This window comes from Podarcis raffonei, chromosome 8 (assembly GCF_027172205.1).
Source record: "Podarcis raffonei isolate rPodRaf1 chromosome 8, rPodRaf1.pri, whole genome shotgun sequence".
NCBI lineage: Eukaryota > Metazoa > Chordata > Lepidosauria > Squamata > Lacertidae > Podarcis > Podarcis raffonei.
In genome coordinates, this window is record NC_070609.1 from 3449095 (window position 1) to 3462658 (window position 13564).

At 51.8% G+C, this 13564-nt stretch overlaps 1 protein-coding gene across 5 annotated transcripts in view; it reads left to right on the forward strand.

The window, feature by feature from the left end:
• Positions 1–13564, forward strand: part of EML2 (EMAP like 2) — a 53215-nt gene that overhangs the window by 14740 nt on the left and 24911 nt on the right. For 4 of the 5 annotated variants that reach the window (XM_053397650.1, XM_053397648.1, XM_053397652.1 and 1 more), the window contains 7 exons: positions 4499–4527; positions 7118–7247; positions 7413–7562; positions 8700–8769; positions 9215–9325; positions 11321–11416; positions 12433–12567. In XM_053397650.1, coding sequence (XP_053253625.1) covers positions 4499–4527; positions 7118–7247; positions 7413–7562; positions 8700–8769; positions 9215–9325; positions 11321–11416; positions 12433–12567 — 721 coding nt within the window. Of the gene's footprint in view, positions 1–1056; positions 1193–4498; positions 4528–7117; positions 7248–7412; positions 7563–8699; positions 8770–9214; positions 9326–11320; positions 11417–12432; positions 12568–13564 lie in introns of those variants that run through there. The other variant, XM_053397653.1, reaches the window with a different exon arrangement.

The following is a 13564-nucleotide window of genomic DNA, read 5'->3' on the forward strand; positions in this document are numbered from 1 at the left end:
CGGTCCCTGCTCCTGCCAACCTAGCAGTTCGAAAGCACGGCAAAGTGCGAGTAGATAAATAGGTACTGCTCTGGCAAGAAGGTAAACGGCGTTTCCGTGCGCTGCTCTGGTTCGCCAGAAGCGGCTTAGTCATGTTGGCCACATGACCTGGAAGCTGTACGCCGGCTCCCTCGGCCAGTAAAGCGAGATGAGCGCCGCAACCCCAGAGTCGGCCACGACTGGACCTAATGGTCAGGGGTCCCTTTACCTTTAACATAATGCTATTCTAGGCAGGAAAATAAGCTCCTCTCTCACAGCTCTGCTTCAGCAAAGCTCATTTGACTTGCGCTAGCCCAAGCAGCGGAGTTTATTTGCTTTTAGCAGCTCAGGTTCTGCAAGACCCGTTGCATCGGCTTCGCGGAGCAGCTGAGGTCTTGCAAAGTGCGCCTTGCTTCGCCTACCTAAACCACCCTCGGGAGCATAAACCGGAAGCAAAACGCGCCAGCCGAAAGGCGGAGAGTTGCGAGATCGGATTTCAAAGCCCGAGCAGGGAGGAAGCGATGCCTCCCTCCCCAAAACCGGATATCTCCTTCTTGAGCCGCGCAGCAACTTTTCTCCGTCCCTGCCATCCCGGGCGGGGAGTTTCCTCCCCTCCCTGTCACTCTTAAAGCCACAGGTGCCCTACCAGTGCGTCTACACGCGCACAGCAGGATTCACACGTGCACGGCCATCACGCATCTTAAGCCATCCCTCGGAGAGGAACCGCCCTCGGCCCGCTAGCTGAGCCGGGGCGAAACGGCGCCTGCTTCTCGCTTGCGCTCCGTGGGAAAAACGTCCGGTTTTTTCCCAGGCGTCTGAAACAGCGCGGCCCTTCTCCCCAGCGCCGGTCACCAGCACGTAAAGGGTTAAAGAAAGGCCCCGGCCCGGGGGAGGGAAAGTGAAAGCCAGGAAGGAGGGGAAAGTTGGAAAGTTTCCCGCCCGGGCCCCATTGCTCCGCTGCATCCCCCGGGACGCGCCTTGCAGTTAGTTGCCTCGCATTTCCAGCTGCCGGCGGGTGGGGCAAAAAACAACCCGGGCAGGATCCTCCCCATCGCTGCTCGGAAGAAGCCTCCCTCTCCGCCTGCGGAATATCAAATATAAAGAGCAGGAGCCCTTTTCCCCAGCCTAAGAGCAAATCCACCATGAAGAAGGCGGCAGGGAGCCTCAGCCCCAGGTAAGGCGGCGTTTGCGTTGATGGAGGGGCCGCTTTTTTCAACGCCAGGTGGATCATACAGAAGAAGAGTGCCTCTGAGCACGTGCAGAGTGCATTGGGCGCTGACCGCCCATCTCAAGGAATTGCATCCTAGTCTTCAGGCCTTTTCGTTTTAAACGGGGGGCGGGGAGAGCAATGCGTTTGGATGATCTGCTTTGCCATCTTCTTTCCGGGTGGGGCACCTCGGATACGGTTGCTAAGTTTGGATAGGAGTTTCTCTATGTTGAAGTGGGGGGGGGGGAGCAGGGAAAGAAGTTACCCAGGGTACAGATATTCCTTAAAACAGGTGACTTGGTTTGCTGGGCTTTGCTGGGCCTTATATGCAAAGAATCAAGAAACAGGGATCAAAGGATGGGGAGCTGGCTGCGTGACATCTCTGGGAAATGAGGCCAGCCCTGCAGGAACTCAGGGTTTAGAAACGAATCGGGTATAGGGTGGGGGACCCTTACTGGTGAATATTGCCCTGCCGTAAGCTGGGGGGGCTGTTGGCATCCCAACTGGTCCTGCTGTGGGGTGGCGGTTTTGGGTGCCACTGAGTGGCAGGCGACCAGCTGGTTTTAAAAGTACAATATGAAGAATACCTTTCGGGTTTTCTGCCCCCCCTTCCACCCCCGCCATTGCAAAATGGTTTGGCCCAGTCCTGGAGGGTGCAGCCTGCAAGAAGCAGAGCAAGGGTAGGCAACTAAGGCCCGGGGGTCAGATCCGGCCCAATCGCCTTCTAAATCTGGCCCGGAATTAGTGTGTTTTTACATGAGTAGAATGTGTGCTTTTATTTAAAATGCATCTCTGGGTTATTTGTGGGGCATAGGAATTTGTTCATCCCCCCAAAAAAAAATATAATCCGGCCCCCTACAAGGCCTGAGGGACAGTGGACCGGCCCCCGGCTGAAAAAGTTTGCTGACCCCTGAAGCAGACGGTGGGATGCTCCAAGCCAATTGGATGTTGTTGTTGTTATTTAGTCGTTTAGTCATGTCCGACTCTTTGTGACCCCCTGGACTAGAGCACGCCAGGCACTCCTGTCTTCCATTGCCTCCCGCAGTTTGGTCAAACTCATGCTGGTAGCTTCGAGAACACTGTCCCACCATCTCGTCCTCTGTCGTCCCCTTCTTCTTGTGCCCTCCATCTTTCCCAACATCAGGGTCTTTTCCAGGGAGTCTTCTCTTCTCAGGAGGTGGCCAAAGTCTTGGAGCCTCAGCTTCAGGATCTGTCCTTCCAGTGAGCACTCAGGGCTGATTTCCTTCAGAATGGAGAGGTTGGATCTTCTTGCAGTCCATGGGACTCTCAAGAGTCTCCTCCAGCACCAGAATTCAAAAGCATCCATTCTTCGGCGATCAGCCTTCTTTATGGTCCAGCTCTCACTTCCATACATCACTCCTGGGAAAACCATGGCTTTAACTATATGGACCTTTGTCGGCAAGGTGATGTCTCTGCATTTTAGGATGATACAGGGCTATTATTTCACCTGCAGCCCCATTTTCCTGCCTCAAACTTGCCAAAGGCCACCTGTTCTGTTTCCTGGCATTGTGCCCAAGGGGAGGGGGGCTGAATCTGAGGCCTCTCCTGCCCCCAATCCTCCTTGCCCCACAGCCTCAGGAAACTAGAGCCTTCCCGTGCCAGATGCACAGCCCAAGGGAGGCGCCCTGGACAGTCCTATAGCCTGTTCTTTGGTGCAGACAAGGAGGTCTTGCAGTGGTGCCCTGGAGGGAGGGAGTGGAAGAGGAGGCCCATTGCCTTGGCTGATGCAAGATCCTAGCAGGATCCCCCCCAGAGAGAGAGAGAACAAACAGGGAGGAGGCGGTGGCAGCAGAATCCCCTGGGCAGGGCATGGAAAAGGGTGGGGAACGCCCTGCCAACTGTTACTCTAGATGGAGGGAGATAAAAGAGCCTCAGAAGACTGGCTGGGAGGTCGCCCCGCCCTTCTCCAAAAGAGAATGAGAGAAAGAGAGTTTGTTAACCCGTTGGTCGCTGAGTGGTGGGGGAGAGGCTGGTGGTTTAAACGTTTCTCGGAACAAAATCATTCCGGGGTCCCCAGGGCAGCCTCGTCTGCAGAGATGCTGAGAACGAACCTGGCACTCATTGGTTGGAAAACTAGAAGGCGGGACCAATTGATGCTAATCAACTGGCTAGAGGGATGCGGGTGGCGCTGTGATCTAAACCACTGAGCCTAGGGCTTGCTGATCGGCGGTTCGAATCCCCGCAACAGGGTGAGCTCCCGTTGCTCGGTCCCTGCTCCTGCCAACCTAGCAGTTCAAAAGCACATCAAAGTGCAAGCAGAGAAATAGGTACCGCTCCGGCGGGAAGGTAAACGGCGTTTCCGAGCGCTGCTCTGGTTCGCCAGAAGCAGCTTAGTCATGCTGGCCACATGACCCGGAAGCTGTACGCCGGGTCCCTCGGCCAGTAAAGCGAGATGAGCGCCGCAACCCCAGAGTCGGCCACGACTGGACCTAATGGTCAGGGGTCCCTTTACCTTTTTAAATGTCCAGAGCTAATAATAATAATAATAATAATAATAATAATAATAATAATAATAATAATAATAAATTTTATTTATATCCTGCCCTCCCCAGCCGAAGCCGGGCTCAGGGCGGCTAACAACAATAAAACAGTACAAAAGTACAGCACAAACAACACTCTAAAATCATTCATTATAAAATTAAGAGTCTTCAGAGAATACGATTCGGCCTATAAAACTTTGCCACATGCAGTTTTGGAGTCTGGGCACTTGCTTGGCGGGTAACGCGCTTTTGCAAAGTCCCCCGCTCCCTATGCATTCACAAGCCCGCGAGCAGCACGACTGCAGAGGCCTGTTCTTCTCTGATGCTTTGGCAATGCTTGGCATGGCTTTTCCTGCTGAAGCAAACGTCTCTAATGGGCTGCAAGCTGTCTTCCCCTCCGGTGGTGCCTCTCCTGCTATAGACTGATCTGCTTTGACGTCACGGAATGAGCAGCAACATTCTGCCTGCCGGGATGCGAGGATTTGTTTGACGCGGGTGCAGCCGCTGCGAGGGGAGTACAAGCCCGGCAGAGGGAGGTGGAAGAGCGAACCGCATGCAGAATCCAAGGATAGCAGCGGGTGTGTTTTGGCAGAAAGGCGGGAAGAGATGCGAGGGTCAGCTGAAAGCTGTTTGCTGCCAACGGGAGGCAGAAGATGAGAGAGGGGGAATATCTCTCTGTAGTCGGATTGTTGCAGCAGAGATTCGCCTTCCTTTCCTCCCCCACCGCAGTCTTCCCTTTTCATCCTAATGGTCTTCTCTCTTTCCCTCGCAGCAAACCTAAAGAATCCACCTTCAGCGCTGGTGAGTAGATGCTGCCACACTCAGAAAAGTACCAGTTTTAATGTATGCGGATGACGCTGTTCTTCTCTCTCAAACCAAAGTGGGTCTGAAACATGCCTTAGGAAAGTTTAGTGACCAATGTAACACTGAATTGTTAACAATTAATTTTGCCAAAACCAAAATTGTACATTTTAACCGCTCCTTCAGGAAAGATAATGGGAGCGTAAAGGGAAACGCCATTGAACAGACTAAGACCTTCCAATACTTAGGCATTACTTTCTCTTATAATGCCAAATTGTCAACACACCTGACCACATCAGCTATATCAGCAGGAAGAAGTGCAAATGCCATCCTTAGATTATTCAGAAGGAAAGGAGCTGGCTTCCTCCCGATGGCCCTAAAAGTCTTTCAGGCAAAATCTTTAGCCCAACTCCTGTATGGCTCTCAAATTAGCCCCTCTGCCAACCTTAAGACCCTTGAAACAGTACAATCAAAATTCTTAAGATCATTATTTGCTACCCCAAAGTGTACACCTAATGCAGTCTTAAGGCAAGAGGCAGGACTGCCCAGAGTGGAATTAAAAGTCTGGGAGCAAGCAATATCCCTCTGGCTGAAAATCCATTACAATCCTAAGGGACTGTTACCTTGCTTCCTGGCCGCAGTTCCCTATCCTCCTTGGCTTATGCAAATAACTAATAAGATCAAACAAATTGGCCTAAACCCTGAAAACCTTTTTATTGGAACTCTGAATAAGGCAAAAGCAATTATCACTCAGAGACTTTACGATGTCGAATTACAACAAGAAGACGCCCTACTCCCGGAGACGTATAGATGTTTAAAAGCTTGGCCTAATTTTGCAACTGCCCCTTACTTAACTAACATCACTAACGAAGCTTATAGATGGGCCTTCTCTAGAGCCCGCTTTGAGACAATGCCCTCAGCAGTGCTGTACGGCAAATTCACGCGGGTACCAATGCATGCGCGTCTCTGCCCCTGTATGTCTAATAAGGTAGAATCTGTCACACACATCCTTCTATTTTGCGAATTTTATAGTGAAGAGCGAGTTCAACTTATTTTGCCGCTTTTATCAAAATTCATACCCCTACAACATTATTTGGAATCCTCCCCCGAAATTCTATGAAAATACCTTCTGGAAGATTCCTCAAGCTCAATATCATATGAGGTGGCCAAATTTTGCACTTTAGTAATCAGGAAGCGTAAATCTCTTCTGTTGAATGGCACACTGTGAAGTTCCCTTGTGTAATCCTTTTTTTTTCTTTTTCTTTTCTGATGTTGTTGTTGATTTCTTTTTGTTTGATCTTGTGGTGTTTAGTGTCACTGGCTTTTGCCGTAATAAAACTTGGTAACTTGGGATGCTGCCACACTTTGCAGTTTGTGGTGGGGGAAACACCCAGAAATCCAGTCCGAGGCTGGGAGCTGGGCATGGCCTTAGAGGCCTGGAGGTCATACGGAGTAGCTGAATGGCGTGCGCCTGCATGCTCCAGGTTGTACAAAAGTCTTGAGAGACGGGGTGTGTGTGTCCTTTTAACACAGCAAGAGTTCTTAGAATAGCAGGGGGAGTAGACCGGTCAAAGAGGGAAACTCGTCTGATAAGCTTGCCTTCTGCAAATTGTCCCTTCGTGGTCGCCAGGAGGGAGGGCCTTGCTCGCCCCAAGTGATTAGCTTTCTCCGCCAAGCTTTTCATCTCCGCCAAGCTAAGCAGTTGGCTCCTTACCTCTCTCGCCCTGACCTCGCCACTATGATCCACGCGACGGTCACCTCCAGACTGGATTATTGTAACTCGCTCTACGTGGGGCTGCCCTTGAGACTGACCCAGAAACTCCAGCGGGTGCAGAATGCTGCAGCGAGACTCCTTACGGGGTCCTCGCTGCGAGATCACATTCACCCGGTGCTATACCAGCTGCACTGGCTCCCGGTGGAGTACAGGATCAGGTTCAAGGTGCTGGTTTTAACCTTTAAAGCCCTATACAGCCTAGGATCCTCGTACCTACGGGACCGTCTCGCCTGGAATGTCCCACGGAGGACCTTACGGTCCTCAAATAAAAACATTTTGGAGGTCCCGGGCCACAGGGAGGTTAGGCTGGCCTTAACCAGAGCCACAGCTTTTTTGGCTGTGGCCCCAATCTGGTGAACGCTCTGTCACAAGAGACTAGGGCCCTGCGGGACTTGACATCTTTCCGCAGGGCTTGCAAGACAGAGCTGTTCCACCAGGCCTTTGGCCAAGGCACAGCCTGACCCCCTCCTCTGGCAATCCTCACAGAACTCTAGCCCAATGGTTGCCATTAATCTGATTTGAAATGATTTTAGAATGTTGTATCATTTTACTGTTGTTAGCCGCTCTGAGCCCGGCTTCGACTGGGGAGGGCGGGATATAAATAAAATTTTATTATTTATTTATTATTATTATTCTACAAGTTTTGCTTCAGGGCGGGTGAAGTGAGAGACGGAGGAGGGCGCCTGGTTTTAGGGGAAATCAAGGTGCTCTCTTGTGTAGAGGCAGACCTCTGGGCATCTGGAGGAGGTCTTGCAAGCGCGGTTACGGGTGCTGGGTGATCGTGACGCTTTCTCTCTCCCGGTGATCCGTACGCAGAGGATGGTTACGTGAAGATGTTCCTGCGGGGGCGGCCCATCCCCATGTTTGTCCCCGATGCCGTCGTCGCCACCTACAGCCTCGATGCCAAGCTGGAGCTGCCCCATAAGAAGCTGAAACTGGACTGGGTGTATCCTACTCAAAACAGTCTCCCTGGGGGGCGGGAGAGGAGAAAAAGAAGTGGGGTGCTTGAAGCGAGTTCTGAATCTTCCCTTCCTTGGCTCCCAGAGCTGGTGGCCAGGACCGCAAAGCCCATTCTCTATTCTTGTCCTTGACCCGCCGGCATCGGCTCCAGCTATGGGTATCGGGGCCGCGACTGCCGCGCCAACCTTTTCCTGCTGCCCACAGGGGAGATTGTGTATTTCGTGGCTGCCGTGGCTGTCCTCTACAACGTGGAAGAACAGCGCCAACGCCACTACCTGGGCCACAATGATGACATCAAGTGGTGAGCGGGGGTGTGTGTGTGTGAGGCGGTTCCTGCGCTGTTTCTTTCCTCTTACCTGGAACGGCAGAGGAGCAGTGGGGGGGGGGCAAGATGCACTGGCTCCCGGTGGAGTACAGGGTCAGATTTAAGGTGCTGGTTTTGAACTTTAAAGCCCTTCACGGCCTAGACCCTCGTACCTACAGGACCACCTCTCCCGGTCTGCCCCACGGAGAGCCTCAAGGTCCATAAACAGCAACACCCTAGTGGTCCCAGGCCCTAAGGAAGTCAGATTAGCCTCAACCAGAGGCAGGGCCTTTTCAACACTGGCTCCGGCCTGGTGGAACGCTCTGTCTCCTGAGACCAGGGCCCTGCAGGATCTGATTTCTTTCTGCAGGGCCTGTAAGACAGAGTTGTTCCGCCTGGCCTTTGGCTTGGAGTCAATTTGATTCCCTCCCCCTTTTTCTTTTTTCCTTTCTCCTGTGATGAGGCTGCATTTTAATGTTTCAATGTTGTATTTTAATCTTGTTTTTAAGTTGTATTCATTCAACTTGTTTTTATTATTGCTTGTTAGCCGCCCCGAGCCCGGCCTTGGCTGGGGAGGGCAGGGTATAAATAAAAATTATTATTATTATTGCCAGTTTGCAGGCGGTGCCACTTGTAAAAATAAGAGTCACTAAAAAGAATGGGTGGCAGCGGCAGAGAATATGCCCACGCTGCCAAGGGCGGGCACACTCCCAAGGGGGGCGGGACGGGGAGGGCGCCCTCCCAGCCGCGGGATAGACACCTGGGTGCCTGGAGCAACACGCGCCCTGCAGCCGGGGGCAAGAGTGAGCCACGCACAGGTGCCCATGGCGGACATTCGTCACACCTCCTGCCCGTGACTCCCAATCCTCCCGCAGGCTGTCAAAACGAAGGGGGAAGGGGGGAAGGCCGCCGGCAAAGCGGCACAGCTCCCCCCACCTTACCCCGACGGCTCGGGATAGGCTTGGGAGTAATGGGCGGGCGGTCCGACGAATGTCACCCCCCTCAATGAGGGCACCCGGGGCAGCCTGACCCCCCCTTCCTACGCCCCGGTGGGTGGGTGGGTGGCCTTTCGGAGCACCCGGTGCTCTCTCTGCATACGAGTGTGTGACTTTTGCCCTTTTCTGTCTCACTCAGCCTGGCTGTGCATCCTGACATGGTCACCATAGCAACTGGGCAGGTGGCCGGGACTTCGAAAGATGGCAAGGTGAGGGGTAGCTGGCTATAGAGGCGGAGGCGCCAGAGATTGGGAGGAGGCGGGAAGAGAGAGGAGGAAAGGAGAAACGGGAACAGATGGCACACATTTAAAACCAACGGGAAACACCCCCCTTCCGAAATAATGGGGCAGCTGAACATTTGTGTACAGTAGTACCTCAGGTTAAGTACTTAATTCGTTCTGGAGGTCCATACTTAACCTGAAACTGTTCTTAACCTGAGGCACCTCTTTAGCTAACGGGGCCTCCTGCTGCTGCCGCGCCACCGGAGCACGATTTCTGTTCTCATCCTGAAGCAAAGTTCTTAACTCAGCTTTTAAAACAAACCTTGTGGCCAGTGCCTTTTCCAGAACCCCCAGGTTCCACAAGTTGTTTCTGTGTTGCGTGGAGAGCTGCTTCCTTTTGTGTATCCTGAACCGGTATTCTTCCTTCCGGCAGCCTCTGCTTCCCCACGTTCGGGTCTGGGACTCTGTGAGTCTGAATACACTCCACGTCCTGGGCCCTGGGCCCTTCGACCGAGCTGTGAGCTGCGTGGGATTCTCAAAGTCTGTGAGTGATGCTTCCCTCCCTCCCTTCCGCCAAAAAGGGGGTACCCAGAGCCCACTGTTCACCCCACAAGCTTGGATTAGGTAGATGATGATGATGGTAATAATAATAATAATAATAATAATAATAATAATAATAATAATAATAATTAATAATAGATAAGGGGATGAGGTTAGAAAGAAAAACGCCACAGTGCATCTGCAGTAGCACAACAGGACGCCTTCCTCTGCCCCAGCTGCAACAAAACATGTCTGTCCCGTATCGGTCTCTACAGCCGCAGCAGGCGCTGCAACTCTCCAGTGTTTTGACTCCATCCCTGAAACCGCAATCCTCTATTGTCTCCTGAGACAGACAGAGGCCAACAATGTATTAAATTTGTATTCTGCCCTTCCTCCGGAGATCGCAGGGCGGTTCACAACATAAAAATACAAAACAAGAACACAAAATACATAGGAAAAACCAAAACAAACCAATAACCCCACCCCCCACAGACACATTTAAAAGGCCGTAGATTAATCAGCCACAGGCCTGGGAGAAGAGGAACAGTTTTGCCTGGTGCCTAAAGATATGTAAAGGGACGCAGGTGGCGCTGTGGGTTAAACCACAGAGCCTAGGACTTGCCGATCAGAAGGTCGGCGGTTCGAATCCCCGCAATGACGGGGTGAGCTCCCATTGCTCGGTCCCTGCTCCTGCCAACCTAGCAGTTCGAAAGCACGTCAAAGTGCAAGTAGATAAATAGGTACCTCTCCGGCGGGAAGGTAAACGGTGTTTCCGTGCGCTGCTCCATCAGAAGCGGCTTAGTCATGCCGCCCACATGACCCGGAAGCTGTACGCCGGCTCCCTTGGCCAATAAAACCGCAACCCCAGTGTCGGTCACGACTGGACCTAATGGTCAGGTGTCCCTTTACCTTTAAAGATATGTAACAGAGGCTTCCCTGGGGAGAGCAGTTCCACAAACAGGGAGCCACAGCAGAAAAGGCCCCTGATGTTGTCTGACCCCACAGAAAGCAATTGGAACCTACTCAGTCCATTGGTGCATCAGGCTCAGAATTACCTGCACTGACTGGCAGCAGATATCCAGGATTCCAGGCAGGAACTTCTCCCAACTAGGATTGAATCTGTTTGCAGGTGCTCTAGCCCTGAGCTGCGGCCTGGTCCGTTGACCGCTAGTGAGGTTTTGATCTGGGGTGTGTGGGTGTGGAAGGAAGAGGAGTTTGCAAGTTCAAGGAGGCCCAGCCTCCACCCACCTGCCTTCATATTCTGCCAAGGCACACCCTCCCCTTGCCCAGACCCAAATTCTGTCACCGGGGGGGATGTCAGTTCTGCTCTCAAGACCGCCTAAACCTTAGTTTTACAGAGCTTGTTCATGCTTCTTCACAGAGCACTGGTTGGTCTGTTTTTTGAAGAGGGAGCTGGCATGAGATTTCTAATTAGGTTTCGTTGCTAGAAATGGCTTGCCATGCTGAATCCAAGGCGTTGGACAGCAGTTGTGAGGGGCGCTGCCTCTGTCCCAGTACACTGGCTCCCAGTACGTTTCCGAGCACAATTCAAAGTGTTGGTGCTGACCTTTAAAGCCCTAAATGGCCTCAAAGGCCCAGTAGACCTGAAGGAGCGTCTCCACCTCCATCGTTCTGCCCAGACACTTGGGTCCAGCTCCGAGGGCCTTCTGGCGGTTCCCTCATTGCAAGAAGCCAAGTCACAGGGAACCAGGCAGAGGGCCTTCTCAGTGGTGGCACCCACCCTGTGGAACGCCCTCCCACCAGATGTCAAAGAGAAAAATAACTACCAAACTTTTAGAAGACATCTAAAGGCAGCCCTGTTTAGGGAAGCTTTTGATGTTTAATAGGTTATTGTATTTTAGTGTTTTGTTGGAAGTCGCCCAGAGTGGCTGGGGAAACCCAGCCAGATGGGCGGGGTACACATAATTAATAATAATAATAATAATAATAATAATAGTAATTATTATTATTATTATCCATGTCTCTTTTCTCTCACCAGAACGGCGGAGGACTCTTATGTGCTGTCGATGACTCTAATGACCACGTACTCTCCGTGTGGGACTGGCAAAAGGAGCAGAAGCTGGCAGACGTGAAGGTAACTTTGCGTTCCGCCCTGTTCCTTTGGTCAAAATCTAGCCCTCCCTAACCTGTGGTTGGCGCTCCAGACTTCTTTGGCGATCCCTCGTAGCCGAGTAAGATTGTCTTCCATAGACACAGTTTTAACAGTGAGTCCGTAAGTGACTGTGGAGGCCAATTCTGGATCCACACGTCCTTCCACAGTGGGGACATTGGTTTCCAGGCAGGAGTTGATCATGGTGATGGTTTGCCAAGCGTGCCTTCCTCTTAGCACGTTTCTCCCTTGCGTCCTGAGTTTGAGTGTCTTCAAAGCCCATGACACCTTTGGCAAAGGCTGTTCTCCAACTGGAGCGCTCGCAGGCCAGTGTTTCCCAATTGTTGGTGTTTATACTTCATTTTTTTTAGATTTGCCTTGAAGAGAGTCTTTAAGCCTCTTTTGTTGACCACCAGCATTACGCTTCCTGGTTTTAAGTATGGAATACAGTGGTACCTCGAGTTAAGTACTTAATTCATTCCAGAGGTCCGTTCTTAACCTGAAACTGTTCTTAATCTGAAGCACCACTTTAGCTAATGGGGCCTCCTGCTGCTGCCGCACCGCCAGAGCCCGATTTCTGTTCTTATCCTGAAGCATTATTTCTGAGTTAGCGGAGTCTGTAACCTGAAGCATATGTAACCTGAAGCGTATGTAACCCGAGGTACCACTGTAGAGTAGTTGCTTTGGAAGACGATAACACAACATGACCAGTCCAACAAAGTTGATGCTGAAGAATCATTGCTTCAACACTGGTGATCTTTGCTTCTTCCAGTACACTGGCATTAGTTCGCCCGTCTTCCCAAGTGATGTGTAAAAATTTTCAGAGACTCCGTTGAGGGAGTCTTCTGAGGAGTTGGAAATGGTGTTTATACATTTTGGACTAGAATTGTGAAAGACACCAGGTTGTGCCCAGGCTGCCACAGCCTCTCACGGCCCCTGCCTCTGGCTCCTGCGTCCTGTTGCCTCACTGTATTGACCCCTCTCTCCTTTCTGCTCCGCAGTGCTCCAATGAGTCTGTGCTGGCCGCAACTTTCCACCCTACGGAGCCGACACTTCTCATTACCTGCGGGAAATCTCACATCCACTTCTGGACGCTAGAAGCAGGCAGCCTCAGCAAGAGGCAGGGCATTTTCGAGGTGAGAGCAGGATCGGAAGGGAGAGGGAGAAGCTGCAGAGGATTGTGGGTAGGCCAGGATTGGGGTGGTTGGTGGGCATTTCCTCCCGTCTAGCTCCTGGTCACATCAACAGGCTTCCACACAAGGGCTTCCTGGCGGATTCTGCACAGAAATCTTGCCCGGACCCCTATTCAGTTTGGTGGGTTACAAACTGTATCCTGAGAAGTAGATAATAATAATAATAATAATAATAATAATAATAATAATAATAATAATAATAATAATAATTTATTATTTATACCCTGCCCATCTGGCTGGGCCTCCCCAGCCACTCTGGGCGGCTTCCATAAAAACCAAAAATACAGTAAAATATCACACGTTAAAAACTTCCCTGAACAGGGCTGCCTTAAGATGTCTTCTGAATGTCAGGTAGTTGTTTATCTCTTTGACATCTGCTGGAAGGGCGTTCCACAGGGCGGGTGCCACTACCGAGAAGGCCCTCTGCCTGGTTCCCTGTAGCTTTGCTTCTCGCAATGAGGGAACCGCCAGAAGGCCCTCGGCGCTGGACCTCAGCGTCCGGGCAGAATGATGGGGGTGGAGACGCTCCTTCAGGTATACTGGACCGAGGCCATTTAGGGCTTTAAAGGTCAGCACCAACACTTTGAATTGTGCTCGGAAACGTACTGGGAGCCAATGTAGGTCTTTCAAGACCGGTGTTATATGGTCTCGGCGGCCGCCCCCAGTCACCAGTCTAGCTGCTGCATTCTGGATTAGTTGTAGTTTCCGAGTCACCTTCAAAGGTAGCCCCACGTAGAGTGCATTGCAGTAGTCCAAGCGGGAGATAACCAGAGCATGCACCACTCTGGCGAGACAGTCTGCAGGCAGATAGGGTCTCAGCCTATGTACCAGATGGGGCTGGTAAACAGCTGCCCTGGATACAGATTTAACCTGTGCCTCCATGGACAGCTGTGAGTCCAAAATGACTCCCAGGCTGCGCACCTGGTCCTTCAGGGGCACA